Source organism: Microcaecilia unicolor, chromosome 6 (assembly GCF_901765095.1).
Source record: "Microcaecilia unicolor chromosome 6, aMicUni1.1, whole genome shotgun sequence".
Classification (NCBI taxonomy): domain Eukaryota; kingdom Metazoa; phylum Chordata; class Amphibia; order Gymnophiona; family Siphonopidae; genus Microcaecilia; species Microcaecilia unicolor.
This window is the reverse complement of record NC_044036.1, coordinates 181201966-181227747: the sequence shown is the minus strand read 5'-3', so window position 1 is coordinate 181227747 and position 25782 is coordinate 181201966. Positions and strand designations below refer to the sequence as shown.

Genomic DNA, 25782 nt, shown 5'->3' with positions numbered 1-25782 from the left:
GTAATTTGTTTCTCTTAACAGCCAGGACTACCAGCCAGCTTCCGTCACCTTGACCAGTTGTACGCTCGAGCCCTTTTGTCCTCAGATAATGGTACGTTGTAAATTGTTTGTTATGCCACAATGTTCTCTCCCCCTCCCCCCCCCCAAAAAAACAAAGCAAGACCCCAACACTTGTTTTTGTGCCCTCGCAGGAAATTCCATGGCTGTACTGTATGTTGCCTGTCAGAGCTCCACCCTACAAGCAGCAGGTAGGTTGACATACTTATGCGTCCCTCCCAATGTACAACAATGCCCCCCCCCCCCCCCCCCCACCCTGTACTGTTCAGTTCACTGCTTTGCAACATGCACTCCTAATGGTTCATTCTTTCTTTCTTTCTAGGTGCAGAGAAACAGCTCGACCAAACGGTCCTGTGTGATATCACGTTCAGAGTGGGACATACTGAAGATCAACTGTTTGCTGGACATTTTCCCAAAACTATTTTGCTGGTTATGGTTAGAGGTTTACTGTTGTGATTGTATGTTTTGGAAAGTAGATTTTTGTAGGTGAATAGTAATTGTATTCGAAAAAAGTTTGCAAGGGCCACTAAAAAATTGTTCTAAATTATTGTATTTCGTCCTTGTTCACCCCCTCCCTGTCCACCCAATACAGTTTACTGTTTCACAGAGAATGCTTACATAAGTACATAAATATTGCCATACTGGGACAGACCAAAGGTCCATCAAGCCCAGCATCCTGTTTCCAACAGTGGCCAATCCAGGTCACAAATACCTGGCAAGATCCCCAAAAAGTACAAAACATTTTATACTGCTTATCCCAGAAATAGTGGATTTAATTTTTCCCCAAGCCCATTTAATAATGGTTTATGGACTTTTCCTTTAGGAAGCCGTCCAAACCTTTTTAAAACTCCGCTAAGCTAACCGCCTTTACCACATTCTCTGGCAATGAATTCGAGTTTAATTACATGTTGAGCGAAGAATAATTTTCTCTTATCCGTTTTAAATTTACTACTTTGTAGCTTCATCGCATGCCCCCTAGTCCTAGTATTTTTGGAAAGCGTAAACAGACGCTTCACATCTACCTGTTCAACTCCACTCATTATTTTATAGATCTCTATCATATCTCCCCTCAGCCGCCTTTTCTCCAAGCTGAACAGCCCTAGCCGCTTTAGCCTTTCCTCATAGGTAAGTCATCCCATCCCCTTTATCATTTTCATCGCCCTTCCCTATACCTTTTCTTGATATTTGTAGGAGAACTATTATTTTATTACAAATATGTTTGCATAGGACAAAACTTTATTTATTAGAAATTATTGTATTCTGTCCTTTGGCACACACCCCCTCCCACTAATACAAAAACTATCAGAACAGCATTGGTATGAAAGGCAGTCTCCTGGCAGGCCTTGACCTGAACAGATACTCACTGAACCAAAGACTGTGCACAAGTGGTAGCAAACTAAAGAGGTCGTGCCACTCTGGCAAAGTACTTCTGGATCAGCTTCCCTCGTACCGGGTTTCCCATGGTAATATCCGATCCTCTGTCCACTTCTGGCGGCACTACTATGTCGATCTCGAGTCAATGCTTCAGTGCAATGTTATGCATCATGCAGTACACTGTCACAATGTCCACCACCTTATCAGGGGCATATTGCAGGGCTCTTCCTGAAAGATGCAAGCAGCAGAATCAGCTCTTCAGTACCTCAAAGGTACACTTGATAGTACACCTCAGTGGCGTAGCTACGTGGGGCCACAGGGGCCTGGGCCCCCATAGATTTGGCCCTGAACCCCCCTGACGACGACCCTCTCGACCCCCCTCCCACCGCCAACCCTCCCCCGCCGCTGCCGTCACCTACCTTTGCTGGCGGGGGATCCTCTTCTTCTGGCACAAGGCTTCGTTCTGTTTCTGTGAGTCTGACGTCCTGCAGGGCGTGTTTTTAGCACGCGTTAAAAATAAGTGTGCGCTAACCCCTAGAGATGCCCATATATTCCTCTGGGTGACTCTAGCATTTAGTGCACGCTAATGATTAACGTGCGTTAAAAATGTTACCGCGCCTTTGTAAAAGACACCCTGTATTTTGTGCTCACTTTTCTACACTGTTCTATACAATATAGATGACCAAATTTCAGTGAGGATATCCTGTTTACTGATGGGTTCATCTTAACTGTTGTAATCTGCCTTGGGAATCCTGGTGTTATAAATATAATGGAATATATTGACATTAAATGGAAGTAAAATTAAACTCTCCTTTCACTGGAGCACATGGAATCACATTTTCATCTGTTTTGTAGAAGTTTACATTTTTAGATACACAAATGGATTATTCTGTTTTGAACATGTTTCGGGGCAAGCGGTTTTATAAGTCAAAATAAAATTAAATATTTTGTTTCATGCAGATCTCTTTTGTTTAAACAACTAAACAGGCTATAAGCCCCTAATGCAGTCCATTGGTTTTCTTATATTTTGTTCCTGTGCTGACTTATATTGTGCCAAAACTGAAAACTTTATCTCTTCTATCTGGTCGATAGTAAAAGGAGCTCAATGTGAACACTATCCACCCTAACAGGTTCTTTTGTGGCTGTACATGAGGAATTGTGATATTAAATAAATAAGTGTATGTTTGTGTCCCTAGTCATGCATCCAAAGATTATATAATCCTTTCATGATAGCCAATTAATTATTTAACTTATTAGTGGAACATAACCACAGAGGCATGGTATGGTTGCATTTTCAATATGGTAATACTAGGGTCCAGCTAAGGAACAGGTTATTTTGAGTTAGTCTTCGGTGGACCAAGCTTGCTTTCCTTGTGCCATCACCATCCAGCCAGATAGGCAATGTCTTAAAAGGCGGAGGATAAAGGACTTTTTCTTTTTTACAATTCGTTCAACATTATCCCAAGCAAACTTGTGTTCAATGTGGCTTACATTTGAAAATACAGTGAGACAGAATAATAGAATTCAGTTATATCATGGAATCAAGTACATAAGACTAGCCAGTATGTTGTTTCCAAACAGTGGCCAAGCCAGGTCACAAGTATCTGGCAGAAACCCAAATCGTGGCAACATTCCATGCTACAAATTCCAGGGCAAGGAGTTGCTTCCCCATGTCTGTCTCAATAGCAAACTATGGACTTTTCCTCCAGGAACTTGTCCAATTTCCAAACCGTTTTAAAACCAGATATGCTAACCGCTGTTACCACATCCTCTGGCAAAGAGTTCCAGAGCTTAACTATTCATTGAGTGAAAAATATTTCCTCCTATTTGTCTTTATAGTATTTCCATGTATCTCGCTTGAGTGTCCTCTAGACTTTGTACTTTTGCAACGAATAAAAAATTGTTTTGCTTCTATTTGTTCTACACTACTCAGGATTTTGTACACCTCAGGACCGGCAGAAAACGGTAAGCAGGGTATGCATGGCAGGGGGGCGCCAGAGACTGCCATGCTTACCCTTGCTTACCCTCCTCCCACCATCACAGCAATGCTGCCATTCCCCTCCCATGCACTACTACCTTGCCGCCCGCCCTGGTGGTGTAGTGGTCTCTGCGGCTGCGGGAGCAGGAAAGAATCCCACTCTTTCCTGCCCGCTGCTGCTACTCCATTTCTGGCGCTTTCCACTTTTCTCTTCTGTGCCATGGATGGCCCCACCGTATTTTAAAAATGGCTGCCGAGGCTCGAGACTGCTGCCCGAAGTCTCAGCAGCCATTTTGGGAAAACACGGCAGTGGCACTTGCAGCACAGAAAAGAAAAACGAAGAGCGCCGGACATGGAGTAGCAGCAATGGGCAGAGGCCACTACACCACCAGGGTGGACGGCAAGGTAGGACTCTAGTATGTTGGAGGTGGGTGGCGGCATTACAATGGGGGGGGCAGGTTTTGGCACAGTATAAGTCATCACAAGGACAAAATATAAGGAAACCAATGGACTGTATTAGGGGCTTATAGTCCATTTATTTAGTTATGTTTAAACAAATCAGAGATCTGCATGAAAGAAAATATTTATTTTTATTATTTTGACTTATTTATTTATTTGACTTATGAAAACCACTTGTCCCTAAAACATTCTCAAAACAGAATAATCCATTTGTACAAAAGAGATGAGATGAAGATGTGATTCCATGTGCCCCAATGAAAGAAGAGTTTAATTTTACTTCCAATCTTTATAATACCAGTCTTCCCAAGGCAGATTAACAACAGTTAAGATGAACCCATCAGTAAACAGGATATCCTCACTGAAATTTGTCCATATAGTACTGTATTTATAGAACAGTCAGTGTAGAAAGAGGAGCACAAAATATAGACTTTATTAGTGCTGTTTCCACCAGCTACAATCATTTTTTTAAAGCAGTTTTAGTGATATTCAATTTTATTTCATGATATTTATATCTACATATGGGAAGCTTTTGAATAAATTTAAAAGCTGTCAAGTTAAAAAAAAAAAAAAAAGCAAAAAACCTTTTGTTCTTCACCTTTTGAGACACTGGGCTGAAAAAGGGTGCAGGGTGGGAGAAGTGGGGAGGGAGAAGAGAGAAAGGAAATGCTGGATGGGGGGGAGGGGGCGCCAACTGATAGTTTGCAGGGGGGCGCCAGAGACCCAAGCACCAGCCCAGGCAGACCTCAATCATATCTCCCCTCATCTGCCGCTTTTCCAAGCTGAAGAGCCCTAACCATTTTAGCCTTTGGGAGGCGGGGCTAGTGCTGGGCAGACTTCTACGGTCTGTGCCCTGAAAATGGCAGATACAAATCAAGGTAAGGGATACACAAAACGTAGCACATATGAGTTTATCATGTTGGGCAGACTGGATGGACCATGCAAGTCTTTTTCTGCCATCTACTATGTTACTCACGTTACTATAAGAGGAGTTCCATCCCCCTTATCATTTTTGTGACTCTTCTTTGAACCTTTTCTAATTCTGCTATATCTTTTTTGAGATACAGTAACCAGAACTGAACGCAATACTCAAGGTGCAGTCACACCATGGAAGGATACAGAGGCATTATAGTATTTTCGGTCTCATTCACTATCCCTTTCCTAATAATTCCTAGCATCCTGTTTGCTTTTTTAGCTTCTGCCGCACACTGAGCAGAAGATTTCAGCGTATTATCTACAATGAGTACTAACCCCCAAGGTGGACCCTAGCATCAGGTAACTATGATTTGGATTATTCTTTCCAATGTGCATCACCTTGAATTTGTTCACGTTAAATTTCATCTGCCATTTGGATGCCCAGTCTTCCAATTTTTCTAAGGTCTTCCTGCAATATTTCACAGTCTGCATGTGTTTTTTGCCCGTGGCGGGTCGCGGTTTTTTTGGGCTTCTTTTTTTTCTTTTCCATGGTTTTCGGGCGGTTTTTTCGGCCGCGGGGGGTTAGTGACGTTTGGGCGGGGTTAGTGATGTTTTGGGCGGGGTTAGTGACGTTCTGGGCGGGGCCGATGACGGGGGAGGCGGGGCCGATGATGGCGGGGCGGGGTTGATGGCGGCAGGGGCGGGGTTGATGATGGTGGGGGCGGGGGTGATGACGCGGGGGTGGGGTGTCAGGGGCAGGGTTTGAGTTTGGGCGGGTTTTGGGCTGTTTTTAGGCTGGATTGGGTGGGAAAAAATTTTTCCACCTGGCAACCCTGATGTACAGTTCAACAGGACCCAAAGCAGTCCAAAACAAGTAACATAAAAAAACAAACAAACAAGCTAAAAAACCCAAACAACAGTACAGTTTTACATAATTGTTAAACTACCCTTAGGATTCACCTATGGGTTTAAAACACAAAACTATGTGCATGTAAGGACTAGATAAATGAATTAAAACAAAGTTTACAGCAAATGCCTTAATATGTAATACTTGATATCAAGAATGAAACAGTGATGGAATATTCACATAGCAAGCAGCCTGAGCCAACAGATTTATTTTCCATTAAACATAATTAACTTTTTATGAACTTGGCTAATGTGCAGAACTGGACAATGTTGGCACATTTAGACTGCCTCTGGACAAAACGTCTGCATGAAGGAAGCCCCTACCTCATTATTCAAACATATCTGTGAAATAGTAGTAATAAAAAAAGGCAAGTGCATTTTATAATATACCACTGCATTCCATAAAACAAAATGGATCAAGTTCCCACATGACATCTTTTTCTTCTGATGCAGGCACAGGAAAAAAAAATGTTAAATGCTCTCAGTTTCAACCTATTTAATGTTTTTTTTAAATTGTACTTATAAATAGAAAGTCTGATTTTAAGCACCTAATTTTCATAACATGGTGTCTGTTTTTTGTGGCCCTTTACTAGGTAAAAACATCTCTGCATGAATACAGGAAGTCCCTATAAGCAGCCCTTCCAAATGACACAATGATTAAAAATGTAGAACAAATTAGTAATCTAACCAATGAAACCAATACTTCCTCTGTGTACATCCATATGCTGCACAAGCCAGCATGTTTGAAAATATAAGTGAGATTAAATAAAAATGCTACCAACCATAAAGAACGACAAAGAGGATGCAGCAGGTCATAGGTTTGTTGCTTTGAGTGTACTAGAGGACAGCTGCGTGGGGAAGGGGAAACATAGACTAACCTAATTGGCTTCAACTTTTTGACGTCATCCCATCTCTTGTTTTCTTCAACTTCCTTGGTTGTGGGGAAACAGCAGATATCAGAAGGAGCTCTTAGTGAGATCACTTCCAGCGTCATCAGAGGGGGGAAGGAGGAAGCTGAGGGGAGATGTACAGGACACTATCAGCAGGAACTGAAGGGAAGAAGGCATCTTCAACAATAATGATGGCCAAGGCATAATAGTTGTGCCAAATTTTGAAGCCAGGAGCCTTGCGCTGGCCCTGGATATATCAGTCTGGGGAACAGTGGCTGTTTCATACCAGCACTGCCTAGGGCTGCCAACATTTTGACAAGAAAATCAAGGACAGTGTCCATATTGGATACAAATAAATAGGCATATCTAGGAAAACACAGAATGTTCCTTACAGCAAGGCAACCTCATAGCACTCTGTGTCATTGGGCATGGTTCCAGTCTTTGTGAACAGGGCAATGAGAATATTAATATTTATTGTTGTGGCTCGGAGAGCAAGGGTGAAATGTAATTAGATATCTTGGGGCGCAGTTCTGCATTTCATTTTCTTTATACACATTTTTTATACCACCCCTTAATCAAAATGACCATCAGGCCAATTTAACATTTGAAAAATATATAGTCAATCCATCAAGTGGAAAGAAAGATGAAAGTAGATGGAAGGTACAAGTAAAAACACAGATGAAGCAGCAAAAGGAGGACAGAAGAAAGGTGGTGGTGGAGATGAAAACGGTAATGGAATTCAAACATGCGTGGGATAAACACAAAGGAATCATGTTTAGAAGGAATGGAGATTGGGTGGCGACGCTGGTTATTGGGAAGCGAAACCGGTGCTGGGCAGACTTCTATGATTTACGCCCTGATCGTGACTGAAGGCACTAAGGGACTAATACTAAACTGCAAATGAGAGGAATCCCATAGGAATTGGATGGGCTTCCTCTCATTTACCGAGCAGGAATCGCCTGGTTTAGTAAAAGAGGCCCTAAGGGATTAATTGGGAAGTACTATTTTGAATAAATGAAAAAATGGAGAGTTTCTCCCTTCCTATATATTGTGGAGAAGTGGGCAAGGGATATAGGTGAGATATATACAATCAGTGAATTTATGGAGGGGATAAAAAGTGGGAAGGATTTGTCAGAATGTGTTCTAGTTCGAGAACGTCATTATAAAATGTTAACTTGCATCCTACGTGGGTAAATAAAGTGTGGGCTGAGCGTTCAGCCAATTCTGCCAAATGTGGAGATGCAGAAGGGACATATTATTATTGGTAATGGGGTTGTCCACACATTGCTAGATTTTAGGATCAAGTGTAGCAGCATTTGGAATAGATGATGAATCAACTCCATCCCAAAAGTGTTAAACTGTGTTTATTAGATTTGGAATGAGACAGATTAGCAATGCCTTTTTATTAGAAAGGCCTGTTTAACGGCTAAAAAGTGGATACAAAAGGACCTTCCAGCATTGACATTATGGTGTAATCAAATACTTCTCCTAGTGCGTATGTCCATCTTTGGTAAAGGAGAGAAGAAACATCCTAGGGGGTCTGTGCTGGGACCACTGCTTTTTAACATATTTATAAATGATCTAGAGATGGGAGTAACTAGTGAGGTAATTAAATTTGCTGACGACACAAAGTTATTCAAAGTTGTTAAATTGCCAGAGGATTGTGACTCCTAACGTGGAACCTATAATTTGGGTTCCTCTTTCCCACATGCATCACTTTGCATTTGCTCACATTAAACGTCATCTGCCATTTAGATGCCCAATCTCCCAGTCTCGTAAGACCCAAGTTAGGTGGGCAGAAGAACGCCACCCCGTCCCTCAAGTGATTTGGTCTCTCCCTCTCTCGCCTGCATGCCGTATGGTCTCTCAAACATCTCCTCTTCCCTGTATACCTTTTAAATAGCAGATTTTCACAGGCAACGAACAGCAACTAATACACACTGCTCATGTTGGCCCCACAGCCTTCCCTCTAATGCGACTGCCTGTTTCCACAAAGGTGGGAATACATCAGAGGGAAGGTTGTGGAGCTGGTGCGAACAGTATCAGTCGCTGCTCGCTACAGGCGAAGATCTTCTATTTACAAGGTATGCAGGAAAGACAGTTGTTTGGAGTTTTCATCTGGTGGGACTTCGGGATCCCTGCCAGCCACATCATAGACATGCTGCTACTGGGTGGGCCTGAACTAAAAGTGGGTGGGCCTAGGCCCACCCTTGGCTACGACACTGCCTTAAACCCTGAAGCAGCTTTCTTTAGCTAAATGCTGACCACGTTGGTGGGACACTCTTCTTATTGTTTTGTAAACACACTCTCGTCAATCATTTTTTATATTTGTTAGTACAAAAAAGGAAAAAATGTCACAAAAGTATACAGAAGACAGGTATAAAACATCTTTATGACATAATTTAAATGTTGGGGAGGTTTTTCTACCTATGAGGAGCCCTATTCATGGTCTGTGAGAACACTGCTGGTTCTGGACTAGAGTCCGAGGCTTTTCCTTCCCATTTAATATTTATTTTTTGAAGAAAGTGCAATATATTCCAAAGGATTTTATGGCTGTTTTCCTATCATATGTACCTGGGTCCCTTTTCTACTGTGCACTGCACAAACGACAAGGCTACTCCAGGGACCTGCTTTCTGCTCTAATAGTGGCCATAACATCTGAAGCTGTCATAGAGGCTGGTATGTACTGTTTCTTTAACGTCTTTGGGGGTGAGAAAGGGTCAGAGATCACTGGGAGAGTAAGAGGGGGGTCATGCTTTAATCCCTCCAGTGGTCATCTGGTCATTTAGGGCACCTTTTTGTGACTTAGTTGTGACTGAAACCAGGCCCGTGCCAAGGGTCTATGCCGCCCCCCGCAGATGAAATGTTGGCGCCCCCCCGCAGAAGAACAGTTGGCGCACGCGCGCCCCTCTCCCCCCCCCCTTCCCCCCGTGAAGATGATCGCTGCACGCCCTGGGGGCCTTTAAATCTTTTACTTGCAGTCGCAGCAGCATCTGTGAAAACGGAGCGCTGCCGACGTCTCCCTTCCCTTGCACTCGTTGGTTCCCTCAGTGTCCCGCCTTCTTCTGACGTCAGAAGAAGGTGGGACACTGAGGGAACCAAGAGCGCGAAGGGAAGGGAGATGTCGGCAGCGCTCCGTTTTCACAGACGCTGCTGCGACTGCAAGTAAAAGATTTAAAGGCCTCAGCGTCGCGGGGCGAGGGTAAGCACTGCGGCGGCGCCCTCCAGAGGTGGGCGCCCTCCTGCGGTGCTTACCCCGCTTACCACATCAGCAAGGGCCTGACTGAAACGGGAATAGACCAAAACATCTAACTTTTAGCCCTGGACATTTTTGCTTTGTTCTATTATGGCAAAAATACATTCCAAGTTCTGGGAACGCCCAAATCCTGCCCCTAGCACACTCCTGACATACCCCCCTTGGGCTTTGAATGCACTGCAGATGAACTGCATAGAAAAACATCTTAAAACAGTGATTTGGATGTTTTGTGCTGCTTTTTGGACATTTTTTTTGTTTCGAAAACGAGTTCTATAATATTGCAACATGTGAACCTATAGAATGTGCTTTTTACAAAACATCCTACCCAAACGTTTCCACATGAAGTTACACCTACACCGAGGCAGGTGTTTTATGTGCTGTGGAAAACATCAGTGCACATAGGTCTATATTTCATAAGATGCAAGCTAGATGTTGCTCCTGCCCCACCCCTTTTCCACCTCTGGGAATGCCAACATATATCTCATATAAAAGGTCTTATGTTTTCTGAGCAACTTATAAGCCTCTGTCTGAGCTTCTAAAGCACTGTTTTACATTCTCAAGTTGCTCATGAAAATTACCCTTGACAGCAGTTTTGAAAAATGATTTACCCACATAAATAGGCTATTTGAAAATTGATCATCCTCTCTGAGGTTAAAAGTACATGTAGACAGTCCCTTTAACTGTAAACAGTTGTAATTGAACAAATGAATAAAGATACATGAGTTCAACCAAAAACATGTATTGTTCAATAGTTTTAACAAGTTTCATTTCCATCCTAAACCCCCACCTCCCCCCCCCCCCCAACCTTACGTCAAGATTTTTGTAATCTCTCTAGGTAAGATCAAATCGCCAAACTGATAAACAAATAATTAGGCAGAGATATCAAACGAATACTGAATTTAAAAAATATTCAAAAACCCTTTTGCGATCTTAGTAACTAAGTCACTCCTCGTTCCCACCTTACCATAACCATTACCTTTGAACTATAACTAAGGTGACTCGTTGTCCAGACTGTTATGACCCCAGGTCATCATAGAATGTTAACATCTATTTCTAACTCCCCTCCCCAACTCCTCCCTGACATAAAATATGTAGCCAGTCCCTTTAATTGGCAGGGGCTGAGGGTGACCCCAGAGATGGGTACGCACGGAAATGTTAGTGTCTGTGGCCATGTCTTCTCCTTCTTTCTTTCAGTGCTATGTGGGACTCTCAACTCACTACATGCACAGCACTGGACCAGACTCGGGCCCCACATCCTATCACACCAAGTCTCCTGCTAGTGGCATTCCTTGGTCAACTGCCACCCGGGGCAGATAACCGCTGTGCACCCCCCCTGGGTGTAGCATCATCCGTCCATCCCCCCGGGAGCAGCAAGACACCCCCCGGTGCAGCGTCCCCCCTGGCGCATCACCTCCAAGCTCCCCCGCATTTTTCCTACGTGCTGGGAGCAGCTGTGCGGCTGTCGGCTCTGCTGGTTCCCTGCTCCCTCTGCTGTTACTTCCTGTTCCAGGGCAGAGGGACCAGAGAACCAGCGGAGCCAACAGCCACGTGGCTGCTCCCTGCACCCCTCCTGCCGTGTACCCGGGGCGGACCGTAGCCACTGCCCTGCCCTCGGTACGCCACTGTCTCCGGCATATAGTCCAACCCTTGTAGGAGTTGGAACTAGCTAAAGATGTGCCATCCTTGCTTCTCTCTTTGAAATGAGACCCTCCCCGATGATCCCTCTCTGGGCATGCTGTGCCTTGGTTCAGCAGTGAATCAGAATTCAAACCCCTTTTTCTCTCCTATGCAAAACAGGCCCCACTCCTTTCTCTTGGCGATAGAGGACCAAGATCCTGATGGACCCCTGGAAACCCACCACTCTATATGTTTATTTGGACTCTCACTCCCATGAGAGAGGGAAAGCTTCGGAAAAGCCGGAGGCAGCTTGTGAGGATGGCTGCTGCACCAGGGCCCCTCTGAGAAGGGAAATAAAATTTTTAAAAAAGACCACAAGGTGAGGGGAAGGGAGGGAGATGGACTGTGGTGGGGAGAAGGGGAAGAGATGCCTGGACCGCACAGTAGCAGTGCAGGTGGGGAGATCAGAGGGAGGGGGAATCAGGGGCCCCCTCCTTAATTTCTGCCCTGGGCCCCACCATGTCTAAAATCGGCCCTGCAAGGGAGTTTTCAGGGATGCATCTTTTCACTGTTTGATCCCAATCATAAAGTCTACCTTACAGGGACTGTAATAGCTTGTGATTCTCACAGAACATTTTGCTATTAACTTTCCAGGCCTGATTTAGTGACACAGATAGGGGAAAACATCTTTTGTTCAGATGGATCTCTTTCAATGAAGAAATGTGGCCGTATTTTCATGTGTTGCTGGCTTTGCTGTAAGATTTCAGTGTTATTGTATGATTGAAATTCAATAAAAAGAGAAATAAATCTACGTAAGAAAAATAACTTCAAGGTCTGTCCACAAGCTGCTGCTGCCTGCCTCTCCCCTCCCACACATGCTCAGTTTTCACACATGGGTGAAACCCACAGACAGTGCGGCTGGCTGCAGCAAGTAGGAGAATGACCTGTTCTGGATGCAGGAGGACCCCTTCCAGCTGAAGGAGCTTGGGAATCCCCAACAGCCATAATAAAGGTGCCAGATTTTTGGGTGGGTCCAAAGCCCGCCCAGACCTACTTGTGGCTATGCCACTGATAAGATGTAACTTATACAGGCAACTTATCCAGGTAAGTTCTTTTTAATCAAGCCAGTGGCGTACCAAAGGCTAGGCGATGGGAGTGGTCTGCCCAGGTGCACGCTGCAAGGGGGTGCAGGGAGCAGCCGCACAGCTGTTGGCTCTGCCAATTCACTGCTCCCTCGGATGTTACTTCCTGTTCCGGGGCAGGGAACTGGTGGAGCCGACAGCCGTGCGACTGCTCTCTCCAAACCCAAATATTAAGAGCGATGTGCTTGAGGGGTGGAGGTGATACACTGGGGGGGGGGGGGGGGGGAGCAGTGATCCGCTCTGGGTGGCAGCCGACCTAGGAATACCACTGAATCAAGCTTATGGCATCCAATATGATGGGAAATATTTTTGTTTCGTTCTTTGTCTCCGACTGCATTTCTTGGTACTTCAGGATCTTTTCTCGATAAGATTCACAGAATAATCATTTGGTACTGACACCTCTATGATTATGAGAAGTAAGATGAGCAGATCACACCTCAGAAGGATAAAGATCCCTGTGGGATGGTGGTTGGGAGGCGGGGCTAGTGCTGGGCAAGACTTCTACGGTCTGTGCCCTGAAAATGGCAGATACAAATCAAGGTCAGGTATACAGAAAAAGTAGCACATGTGAGTTTATCTTGTTGGGCAGACTGGATGGACCATGCAGGTCTTTTCTGCCATCATCTACTATGTTATGAATAAAGGATTACATATTTCTGAGATGTGATCTGCTCGTCTTACTTAACTGCACAATATTTGCAGATTACTTATCCTCTCTTGGCTTTTAACCTTTATGATTTAATGCAGGTTTTCTGTTTTTCTTGATTGGGAATGTCCCAGTTGATCACAACTCCTTCATTCATCATTATTTTGTTAAGGTTGTAATCCCAGTGCTTTTCTAGCACAGCAGTGTTGTTGTATCTATAACATTTCCAGCTTATTGTGCCTCTCCGTATATAAATTTTCTCCCACCAGAAATTTGCAGCCAGTTAGGAGAAGAATAACTATTTTCAGTTTTTTTCTTACAGAATCTTCATATGTCTGTTTTTACAGGTTTTGCCTGTGCTTGCTGTGATCTCTTTCATCTATAATCCACCGTCTTGGATTACAACTATGAATTGCTGGCCTACTTGGAAATCTGAGTCTGCCTATAGCTACTCTTCCAAATCACTGCCCTGAAAAAGATTCTCCTGGATTTCAACAAATCAACCCCGAGGAAAAGTAAAGCCAGTGGAAAGACAGAGAGAAGCTCTTGAGAGGCTGAGCAGAGAGCTTATATTTGACTTTGTGTGGACAAACAGGTAATAAATAGAAAGAAAATAAGACAATGCCTTTTTATTGGACTAACAATACATTTTTTGATAAGTTTTCAAAGGCTATCCAGCTTATAATCGAACGAGAATAACGCCCAAGTTCCGACCTAAATCGGGAGATGGGCGTTCTTCTCACAAAAACAAATAAAGCGGTATAATCGAAAGCCGAACTTTGGACGCTTTCAACTGCACTCCGTCGCGGATGCGGACAAAGTTGACGGGGGCGTATCGAAGGCGTGTCGAAGGCGGAACTGGGGCGTGGTTATCGGGCGAACAGAGATGGGCGCCCTTCGCCGATAATGGAACAGTTTTGAGCTACAATTTAGGACACTTTTCCTGGACCCTGTTTTTTGACGAATAAGGCCCCCAAAAGTGCCCTAAATGACCAGATGACCCCCAGAGGGAGTCGGGGATGACCTCCCCTGACTCCCCCAGTGGTCACTAACCCCCTCCCACCACAACAAATGATGTTTCACAACTTTTTACTTTCACCCTCAAATGTCATACCCTCCTCCCAAGCAGCAGTATGCAGGTCCCTGGAGCAGTTGTTAGGGGGTGCAGTGGACGTCAGGCAGGTGGACCCAGGCCCATCCCCCCCCCCTACCTGTTACAATTGTGCTGCTTAATGCTACTAGTCGTCCAACCCCCCCAAACCCACTGTACCCACATGTAGGTGCCCCCCTTCACCTCTTAGGGCTATAGTAATGATGTAGACTTGTGGGCAGTGGGTTTTGAGGGGGATTTGGGGGGCTCAACACCCAAGGGAAGGGTGCTATGCACCTGGGAGCTCTTTTACCTTTTATTTGGTTTTTGTAAAAGTGCCCCCTAGGGTGCCCGGTTGGTGTCCTGGCATGTGAGGGGGACCAGTGCACTATGAATCCTGGCCCCTCCCACGAACAAATGCCTTGGATTTATTCGTTTTTGAGCTGGGCGATTTCATATTCCATTATCGCTGAAAAGCAAAAACGCCCAGCTCACACCTTGACGAATAAAACATGGGCGTCTTTTTCTTTTAAAAAATACGATCCGCCCCGCCCCTTCACGGACCCGTTCTCGGAGATAAACGCCCATGGAGATAGGCGTTTCTGTTCCATTATGCCCCTCCATATCTCCTTTTTCAAAAGCTAATCGAAAATGTATTGTTAGTCCAATAAAAAGGCATTGTCTTATTTTCTTTGTTTTGTTTTATTTCTATTTATTAACCTTTAAAAATGGACTAACATGACAGCCACACCACTTCATCCATTGAGGATAAACATCAAAATATCAGGATTTATAGATAAGAAAGGAAAAGCGACAAGGTGGGGAAAAAATGAAGAAACGTAAATAGTAGTAGTAGTAAACAAAAGCTTAAAATATGATTTGAAATGGCCCTTGAGCCTCTGAATGCAGTAGAGAAAGGGGTGATTGGTATCATGGAAAAACAGAAGCCAAAATGGGAATGGATCAGCAGCTCCCAGCTTAGATTTGTTTCACTCACAAAGATGGGAAATTGCCATGTCAGCTCACTAGTACAGCTTTTGTTTGAAAGCTGCAAATTTTGGAAGGGGAAATAAATTGCATGCAACCAAACCTGCAAAAGGTATTGTGGGTCAGCTTCCTGAATCCAAAATTCAGCCTTTTGGGGTACACTCCCAGAGTACATTGCCTGTTGAAATTCCTTACAGATGCCCCCCACCCTTTTCCTGGCATTGCAGCAAATTAATTTATTGGGTAAGAGCTCTGCTCTTCAATAGCCTACCGGGCTTTTCACACCTTTTTTTGCCCTGCTTGTGCCTGAAACTACAGGGAACCTTTTATCCAGGAAATTTATGGAGAGGGTCCAGCTCATGTTGAAAACGCCAGATCCAAAATTACAGGGTCCAGAGCAATCTGCTTATTAAAGAAAAGGGCATTGTTGTACTTTTGGCAGGGATTATGAAAGGTTATAAGTATTTGAAAGGCTTAGTCTGCTCTAAAGCCAAACGCAGGCACCTCACAAGTCGAGGAAAGCACTGGGAAAGCAGCTGAAAATCGTTTTGCTGCCTTTTCCCCCTCCAAGAGCCTGTAGTGGGCAGCTCAGCGCCAGCACTAGGGACACTTTCTGGACAAGTCCTACAGGCGAGTGTCGCCTCCCTCCCCCCACTTCTCATGCTTTGAAGGAGCTGGGTGGAGCCCTGGATCTATAAAACCTAAACCACTGGGCATTCATTCAGCAGAGGCAAAGGAGAACCTCCCTCCCAGTTGCATGTGCCGGGGCAGCCTCCATCTGTCAGCTTAGTTGCTCCGAGGCAGGATCCTCATAGCTGTGTGTCCTTGGGAGGGGAAGAAGGGAAGCCACAGCGGAGAACGAAATCAACTTGAGCGGGCAGTACCATGGGTGTTTCCATGTCCCAGAGCCTGGGGCACCTGTGGCTGCTTTGGAATCTCCTCGGGATTTGCACGTCTTCCAAAGGGAACGTACCTAGGCTCCGACTCTCTTATAAAGGTAAAAGCAAAACATGAACGGATCTGACTTTTTTCACTGCACTGTCAAGTGGCACTGGATGAACAAGTAGTTTGCCCATTTTGTGTACTTAAGGCAGTGTGCCGTGAAGTGGAATTCGGGTGGGTTTAGTGACAGTGCTGGGGGTTGCATGTTAGTCTTGCCTGAATGCCCAGAAATACCGGTTAATAACGCCAAAGCAAACGTATAAAGTTATCGAAGTAATTTAAGCTATTTCTAGACTAGCTTTGGGAGGTAACTCCTCTTCCTCAGTCTATCTTTGGTATTCTCCTGTATTGGGTGCTGCTAAAATTGGGGAAATGTGTTCTTACGGATTAAGCTCTTTGAACAGGGACTGTCTTTCTTCTATGTTTGTGCAGCGCTGCGTACGCCTTGTAGCGCTATAGAAATGCTAAATAGTAGTAGTAGTAGTTACGGATTACTTTGCAATTCGCTCCGTGGACTGTTTAATACCGTCTTTCCAGTACTGATCAGTGGAGATGCACCAAAGGGTGAGAAGTCCGTTTATGTGCACATCAGGCCAACCGTGAAAGGGGCCGATGACAGACTGTACAGGAGGAGAAGGTTTTTGTGCACTCTCTCTCATATTTGGATTAAAACCAGGAGAGACTGTTTAAATCTTTTTTTTTAAATTCTTTGGTTATATTCTTGTTAGGTCTATTTGGTTTTGCAATATGATTCTTATTATAGTATAACAAAAATATATTTATCAGGGGGGGGGGGGGGGGGTGAAATCCGAATAAACAAAACCGAACCCCTCTCATTAATTTTAACTGAACCGAACTTTCCACAGAATTTAAACAGACCGTCAAAGTTACACAGTACATTTGGTAGTTTCACTCCCCAACCCCCACCTCCATTGGATCCAGAGAATGTTTTTAGTTGCAACTACACTATCAGGTCAGATCCAAGGTCATTATTTATAATGTCTCATTATTGGGGTTTCCCGTATCATATCCTCTCTAATGCACAGTAAGTGTTGTGTAGAGAGAGAGAGAGGGGGGGGGGGGTCTGCAGACCCAAGGAGGTCTATTAAACCTCCTTGTGCAGACCTGGCATACAAGATAATTTTCTGTGCACCTTAAATTTGTCACATTACTTCCCTGCGTTCTTTCTTCTGCAACTACGGGTTCCACAAATACATAGCCGTTCCTTACTTTAGAAAGTGCATCGAAATTCAGTTTGGAGAAGTGGTTTTATACATTCGAACCACTCACCATCTATATAAATAATTCTCATCTCCAATGTTCTGAAGCTCACTCTGTGGCAGGGAAACACTGAAGCCCTGTACTGTTGGTAGGCTAGGCTGTCAGCACCACTCACTCACTCACTCACACTCATAGACCCGCCCTCAGCCACGGGGGGGGGGTCTGGAACTCTGAGTGGGAGGGAGGGGTCTGGAACTCCGAGGGGGGGGGGTAACCTTGCTAGCGCCCGTTTCATTTCTGCCTGAAACGGGCCTTTTCTACTAGTTACTTAATATCCATAATGAATTGATAATATTCGGGTTCCTCTGATTCTCTGCAGACCTTTCAGTCTTCAATCCATCAGGAGCAATTTGATCCATTTCTGATTTTTCATCTCCCCTCATTTGGAGTGTTCTAGAAAGTAAGGCAATCTGCTGCCTGAGCAATGAGGGTGCCCCTCCCTCCCAGGCAGTGGGGACCTGGGGGATCCTTCTCAGAGCTTCTATCAGGGTCCAGTGTGTGTATGGGGGGAGGGGCGTGGGGAAGGTGTTGAAACTGAGAGAGGTCTGAGGCACAGGGTGTAAGGTAGGGAGGTGGGGAACACTAGGGTGATGATCACATGGCTCAGTCTTACTATGGAACTGGATCCCACCACAGCAGAATATGATGTAATTAAGTGCTGGGGTCAGAGAGTTGTTTCCTGTCATTTCCTGTGTCATTTGGGGGAATTTTTGTTTTATTCATTTTTGTGTGGCCAGCGCACGCTATGTGGAAAGAGGGCACACTATTTTCCCCTCTAGGATGCACAAGGCACATATGTTTGCAGTTGTGCAATAGCTTGCACAATAGTTTGTGCATGCACGGTGGTTCCACTGTTGGGAAAGAGTGTGCCTTCTTTCTGAAACAGTGCACCCTCTTTCCATAAAGTCTGCACTGTTTCCAAAGACTGCATACTGTTATCAGTGAACAGCAAATCACAAAGCCCTAGATTCAGTAAACGCTCAAAATTCAATGCTGAAAAAATTGGTGCTGAACAGTTGTGTACCCAGTGCTGGTCTTAGCAATTGCGGGCCCTGTGCCGACCAGTTCAGTGAGGCCCCCCATCCTACCTAACTCTGCCCCCACCTAGCCCCGCCCCTTGTTGACAAGATGTGTTTCCTGTGTAGGCACAGGAAAAAAAAGAAAGATTTTAAACGCTCCCAGGTTTCAATCTAATTCATGTTTAATGAGGGATAAAATCTCATAAATAAGTAAATAAATAGATAGAAACTCTAAATGTTGAGCACCTGATTCTCATAACATGTCTGTTTAGTGGCCCTTTACCAAGAGAAAAAAAATCTCTGCATGAATATAATAGTACTAGGGTGTCCCTTTAACCAACCCCAAGATATTAGCTTGATTTTCTTTTACAGTATCCTCCCCTGCCCTGCTATCCACCTACCCACCCACCTATTCCAGACCTCCTCCCCACTCCCCCAAGCCGCAGGGTGCCCTCCTAGCACATACCTGAAACCACCCTGGTGGTCTAGTGTCTTTGGGGCCAGAAAGATCTGCTGCAACTTCTTTAAAAATGGCTGCCGAGACTTCCAACGGTGGCCTCACAAAGCTTCAGCGGCAGACTCGTGAGGCCACCGCTGGAAGTATCGGCAGCCATTTTTAAAGAGCAATGCAGCAACAAGGGGGTCAGCGCCGGCAGCAGGCAGGAAAGACTGGGGATATTTCCTCCCCCATTGACTCCACTAGACCACCACCAGGGTGGCTTCGAGTACGTGCCGGTAGGGCACCCTGCGGCTCGGTGAAGGGAAGTCAAGAAGCCAGATTGCAACAATTGCGGGGAGCAGGAGGGAGCACCGAGGGGCCCCTGGAGGTGCAGGGCTATGTGCGACTGCTCCTGTCGCCTCTGCCTAAGACCGGCTCTGTGTGTTCCATCCCCCATCCTTATCTTCCCTTTCCCTTGAAGAGCTCTCAACCTTCACTTCTGAATACTGAACACTTTTTTACCCACTTCTTCTCAATGGTGGCTTCAATCTGCCTTCCTCTGATCACCGTTCTTCCTTTCTTTCTTTGACGACCAGCCTTGGCCTTCAACAGCATGTTGCCTTACCTACTCTGAAGGCAGGCAACACCCTGGATTTTATCTTTACCTCCCCTCCCCTTAGTGGCGGACTGACCATTCGGGCAACCGGGCAGTGCCCGAAGGCCCAGAGGCTTTAGGGGGCCAAGAAGCTCTGCCCGGATGCCCACTGCACACTACAGCCCTCCCTAGTCCTACCTTTAAAGGTGTGCCACTGGTGATCTAGTGACCTCTATGGGGGAACATGTTCTTTCCTGCCTGGTGTGCTGCCGCTATTCCCCCTGTCTGGCACCACTGTATTTTTAAAATGGCAGCTCCCTGCAGAAGTCTCACGAGAGTATCAGACATGTGAAACTACCGTGGGAAATCTCAGCCACCATTTTGAAAACATGGTGGTGCCGGCAGGTGAGGGAATAGCAGCAGCGCAGCGGGCAGGGAAGAACATGCTTCCCCTCCCCCCGCAGAGACCACTAGACCAACAGGAACCTTCAGGTAGGACCGAGGCAAAGGGAGCGTCAGCTGCAATGGTAGGGGACAGCAGCGCGGCAGTAGGGGGTGTTGAGCAGCGGCCAGGCGGGGGGCCCAGACTACTCTCAGTCCACCCCTGCCTCCCCTAACACTCCCCATGTATTTCTTCCATTCCATCCCGGTCCCCTAGTCAGACAATTTTCTACTCTCTCTTTCTCTCTCTCTCTCCTTTCCTAGACCTTCTCCTCCCCCTGAACCTATCCCAGTCTCTTACCATGATATACATGAAGATGCCATCTTAGCTATTTCACAATCACTTTCTCTACTTACCCCTCCTTCCCTTAGTCACTCTGTAGAGCAGTCTGTTTGTCAATTCCATATGACTTTTCTTCATCCTTAACCAACATGCTCCATTGGTTACTAAACCTTCTCCCCTCTCCCGTACTTCCCCTTGGTTCTCAACTCTATGGCTTTTGCGCTCTTACCTTCATGCAGCATCCGCAGATGGCACAAATATATTTCTGTGTCTGATTGCGCTCTGTTTTAAAGTCGTTACCAGGAGTATCGCCATGCCATTCACAATACTAAACATGTCTTTTACAGTAAACAAATGTATTTTTCTCTCAATAAACTGCAATCAGTTTATCATATTCTGAACAGCATCGCCCCTTCTTCCTCCATTTCTCCTGATTATGATCCTGCTATTTTGCCCTTGTATTCCCTTGCTGCTACTTGGCAGACTAACCAGCTTATTTTCGAAAGTGATAGCCGGCCATCTTCCGACACAAATCGGGAGATGGCCGGCCATCTCCTAAAACCGGCCAAATCGGTATAATCGAAAGCTGATTTTTGGACACACTCGCCGGCATTCCGTCACGGAGGTGGCTAAACTTCAAGGGGGCGTGTCGGCAGGGTAGTGAAGGCGGGATGTGGGCGTGCTTATGAGATGGCCGGCTTCAGCTGATAATGGAAAAAAGAAAACCGGCGATGACGAGCATTTGGCCGGTTTTACTTGGTCTATTTATTTTCACGACCAAGTCTCAAAAAGATGCCCAAACTGACCAGATGACCACCAGAAGGAATCGGGGATGACCTCCCCATACTCCTCCAGTGGTCACCAACCCCCTCCCACCCAAAAAAAAAACTTTAAAACATTTCCTTCCTAGGAGGGGAAGCCAGTCGGCCAGCTCGTAAAAAAAAAAAAAAAGGATCTTGCTGATCAGTTATGTTATGACTTACTTGTTCTGGAGTGCTGTATTTTGTGATACTGTTTTGAGAAATGTTCAAGAAAGACTTCATACAAATTAAAAAAGTCCCTGCCGTTCATTTTCCCTTGATGGCCGTCCCTGACGTGCACTTCCCTCCCTTAATAGCCGTCTTTCTCCCTGAACAGGGAAATCAAAACAGTTTTTGCTTACAGCTTTTTTAGTAGTAACAGTGGGATTTGAACCAGCCACCTCTGCATTACAAGAACCATGATGTAACCACTTGGCCACAGCTCCACTTACTTGGCTGTCCCTCCCTTTTGATTATACCCCTTCAGGTCTCTCTTAGCCAATCACAGTGCGTTAAGCTGTCTGTGAGTGGCTGAGAGAGACCTGAAGGGGTATTATCAAAAGGGAGGGACACCCAAGTAAGTGGAGCTGTGGCCAAGTGGTTACATTACTGGTCTTGTAATGCAGTGGTGGCTGGTTCAAATCCTACTGTTACTACAAAAAAAGCAGTATGTAAAAACTTTTGATTTCCCTGTTCAGGGAGAAAGACGGCCATTAAGAGAAGTGCACTTTCGGAGAGAAAGACGGCCATCAAGAGAAAATGCAAGGCAGGGACTTTTTTCATTTGTATGAATTCTTTCTTGAACATTTCTCAAAACAGTATCACATAGGGTTACCAATTTGTGTCCTCTGAAAAAGAGGACACATGCCACGCCCCCGCCTGCACCCACCACGCCCACTGCCACGCCCCTTTTGGATCGTAATTCCGCCCCCTTTCCCCTCCCCTCTTCACATAGTCCCCTCCCCCGCACCCCCCCATCACATACTCCCCTCCCCCTGTCACATGCTCCCCTCCCCTTCCTTACCATCTTCCCTGGTGGTCTAGTGACGTCTTCGGGGCAGGAAAGAGTCCCCTCTTTCCTGCCCGGAGCGCTGCCTGCCCTTGCCTAGATCCTTCTCGGTCTCGGCTGAGGATTCAAAATGGCCGCCGAGAGTTGAAGCGGCCTCGCGAGACTTCAACTCTCGGTGGCCATTTTGAATCACCAGCAGAGACCGAGAAGGAGGATGGGCAAGGCAGAGCTCCGGGCAGGAAAGAGGGGACTCTTTCCTGCCCCGAAAGACGTCACTAGACCACCAGGGAAGATGGTAAGGAAGGTGAGGGGAGACCCACGGCGCAGATGGATCGCGCAACTGCACGCACGCCCTCCCGCACGCACGTTTGTCCAGAAATCCGGACAAACGTGCATGCAGGCAAAACCCGCCGGACGCCCCGGACATGCCCTCAAAAAGAGGACATGTCCGGGGAAATCCGGACAAATGGTAACCCTAGTATCACAAAATACAGCACTCCTGAACAAGTAAGTCATAACATAACTGATCAGCAAGATCTAAACATCCAGAAGTACCAGTGCACTATCCAGCTTATAATCGAACGAGAATAACGCCCAAGTTCCGACCTAAATCGGGAGATGGACGTTTATCTCACAAAAACGAATAACGCGGTATAATCAAAAGCCGAATTTGGGTCGCTTTCAACTGCACTCCGTCGCGGATGCGGACAAAGTGGACGGGGGCGTGTCGAAGGCGTGTCGAAGGCGGAACTGGGGCGTGGTTATCGGGCGAACAGAGATGGGCGCCCTTCGCCGATAATGGAACAGTTTTGAGCTACAATTTAGGACACTTTTCCTGGACCCTGTTTTTTTATGAATAAGGCCCCCAAAAGTGCCCTAAATGACCAGATGACCCCCAGAGGGAGTCGGGGATGACCTCCCCTGACTCCCCCAGTGGTCACTAACCCCCTCCCACCACAACAAATGATGTTTCACAACTTTTTACTTTCACCCTCAAATGTCATACCCTCCTCCCAAGCAGCAGTATGCAGGTCCCTGGAGCAGTTGTTAGGGGGTGCAGTGGACGTCAGGCAGGTGGACCCAGGCCCATCCCCCCCTACCTGTTACAATTGTGCTGCTTAATGCTATTAGTCGTCCAACCCCCCCAAACCCACTGTACCCACATGTAGGTGCCCCCCTTCACCTCTTAGGGCTATAGTAATGATGTAGACTTGTGGGCAGTGGGTTTTGAGGGGGATTTGGGGGGCTCAACACCCAAGGGAAGGGTGCTATGCACCTGGGAGCTCTTTTACCTTTTATTTGGTTTTTGTAAAAGTGCCCCCTAGGGTGCCCGGTTGGTGTCCTGCCATGTGAGGGGGACCAGTGCACTATGAATCCTGGCCCCTCCCACGAACAAATGCCTTGGATTTATTCGTTTTTGAGCTGGGCGATTTCATTTTCCATTATCGCTGAAAAGCAAAAACGCCCAGCTCACACCTTGACGAATAAAACATGGGCGTCTTTTTCTTTTAAAAAATACGATCCGCCCCGCCCCTTCACGGACCCGTTCTCGGAGATAAACGCCCATGGAGATAGGCGTTTCTGTTCCATTATGCCCCTCCACGAATGCTGGCCCCTCCCACAGCCAAATGCCTTGGATTTGGCCGGGTTTGAGATGGCCGGTTCCAGTTTCCATTATCGCTGAAAAACAAAGTCGGCCATCGAAAACACGGCGATCTGTGGCATTTGGCCGGCCCCAACCGTATTATCGAAACAAAAGTTGGCCGGCCATCTTTTTTGATAATACGGTTCCGGCCAGCTGTTGTGGCGCCGTTTGATTATGCCCCTCTAAGACTGCCGATCTTCACCACACACTCTATTTTGGTGGTTTCCCCTCCCATCCCTTCTACCCCCACATCTCTCACCCCTCTTTCCTTTCTTCCTTTCTTCCTCCCAGTACACTTCCTTATGTTCCTCTCTTCACCCCACCTGGTTCTGTTTCTACTCAACATGTTCAGCCTTCTTCCATATCCTCTGTCTGGTCCTCCTTCAACCATCTTCAGCACTTATAGTCTCCAAGGCACTCTTCTCACTCAATCCTTCTTCATCTTCATTAGACTCCTGGCTTGCTCATCTATTCAGACAGCTTTCTTCTCAACTTGTCCCTTGCCACTAGCATAGTTCCTTTATCCTGGAAACATTCATTCATCTGTCCTCTTCTCATACTTTATGTACACTGCGTTTTACCAGTGCATTGCTGTTCTATTTTTTCAGTGATTACCAAATGGAGAATTTTTTTGACGAAATTTTCTGGGAATATGTAAGATATGACAAATTCCTAGACCCCTGATGCAGGCCAGTAGGGCCGAAACACGAGTTGTGTTGGGTCTCCTTTATTGTTCTTGAAGTTTACTGAAATAAAGAGAGCTTTTAGGACACCGTCTGTGAGAGGTTTCTATTTTATTCCTCTACTGTTTTTTGCCTGATGCATCCTATCCATGGAGTCTTTCTTCTGTTTGTGATTGACTGCTCTCTTCTCATAAAAAACATCTTGACCCCTTGCTCCCCTCTAGTTTTTGCCCCATTTCTAAACTCCCTTTCCTGCCTAAATTTCTCAAGAAACTTGTTCACCAACAGCTTTTCCAACACATTGAAAATTGCAATGTCCTTCACTCATATCAATCTGGTTTTTGCTACCATCATAGCACCAAAACCCTCCTTCTTGCCCTTCACAACTTCATTTGCACTTCTCTTGACCAATACTGCTAAATGATCCTTGTTGCTCTTGACCTCTGCTTTTGATCTGGTTGACCACTCCATTCTTCTCCACTGTCTCCAATCTATTGGTGTCTTCTCCACTATCTCCAATCTATTGGTGTCACCGATATTGTTCTTAACTGGTTTTCAAGTTATCTTAGCAATCGCATGTATTAACTCTTTTGGCAAGTCTTCTCCCTCTTTCCCTCTTCTTTCTGGTGTTCCCGAGGTTCTATTCTCCCTCCTACACTTTTCAACATCTTCCTAGCCCCCCTCCTCACAATTATTTAGGACCACTTTCTGCTATGCAGATCAAGCCTGTCTAAATAAATAAATAAATAAATATTCTATAATGGGCATTCTGGGATTGGCACCTTTTATAGAATAGCACATAGCATTGGGATCCATGCTCAACTTTGGGCATGAGGAGTTACACCAACTGAAACCAGGTGTAACACCCGGCATGCAAGTTGAGTGTGGATCTGCACTATTTTATATAGCGCTGTACCCATTTTAAGGGAATGCCCCTGACCCATCTATGCCCCTCCCATGGCTATGCTCCCTTTACAGATCCATGTAGAAACACTTAGGTGCTTTTCTCTAAATGGGTGTGTGTGTTTTCACACAGATCTGCCGTTTCTGCCCATGTTGGTGCCTTGCATCTATTAGAAACCAAGTAGCACCTATCATTCAGCACCATATATAGAATTCCTCCCAAATGTCATGTTTGTTCTATTCGTTTTCATTTGACTTCTACTAGAAAGAGAGCCTTCAGTTATGTGAGACCTCAGTTATGGAATTCACTTCCTGCTACTGTTAATAATATGACCAGCTATCTTGGGTTTTGAAAACTTGACTTTTTGAAATTACCTTTAATTAGGTGCTAACTGTAACACTAATTATTTGAGACTCTTGCCTTGGAA

The 25782-nt window shown here is 45.7% G+C and overlaps 1 protein-coding gene across 1 annotated transcript in view; it reads left to right on the top strand.

Annotated features, from left to right (window-relative positions):
* Positions 1–15945: 15945 nt before the first annotated feature.
* The window catches only part of SEMA3G (semaphorin 3G), a 260655-nt gene continuing 250818 nt past the window's right edge, over positions 15946–25782 (top strand). The window contains exon 1 of the mRNA XM_030205931.1: positions 15946–16311. Within this exon, the coding sequence (XP_030061791.1) occupies positions 16200–16311 (112 nt within the window). The 5' untranslated portion in view covers positions 15946–16199. The remainder of the gene's footprint in view (positions 16312–25782) is intronic.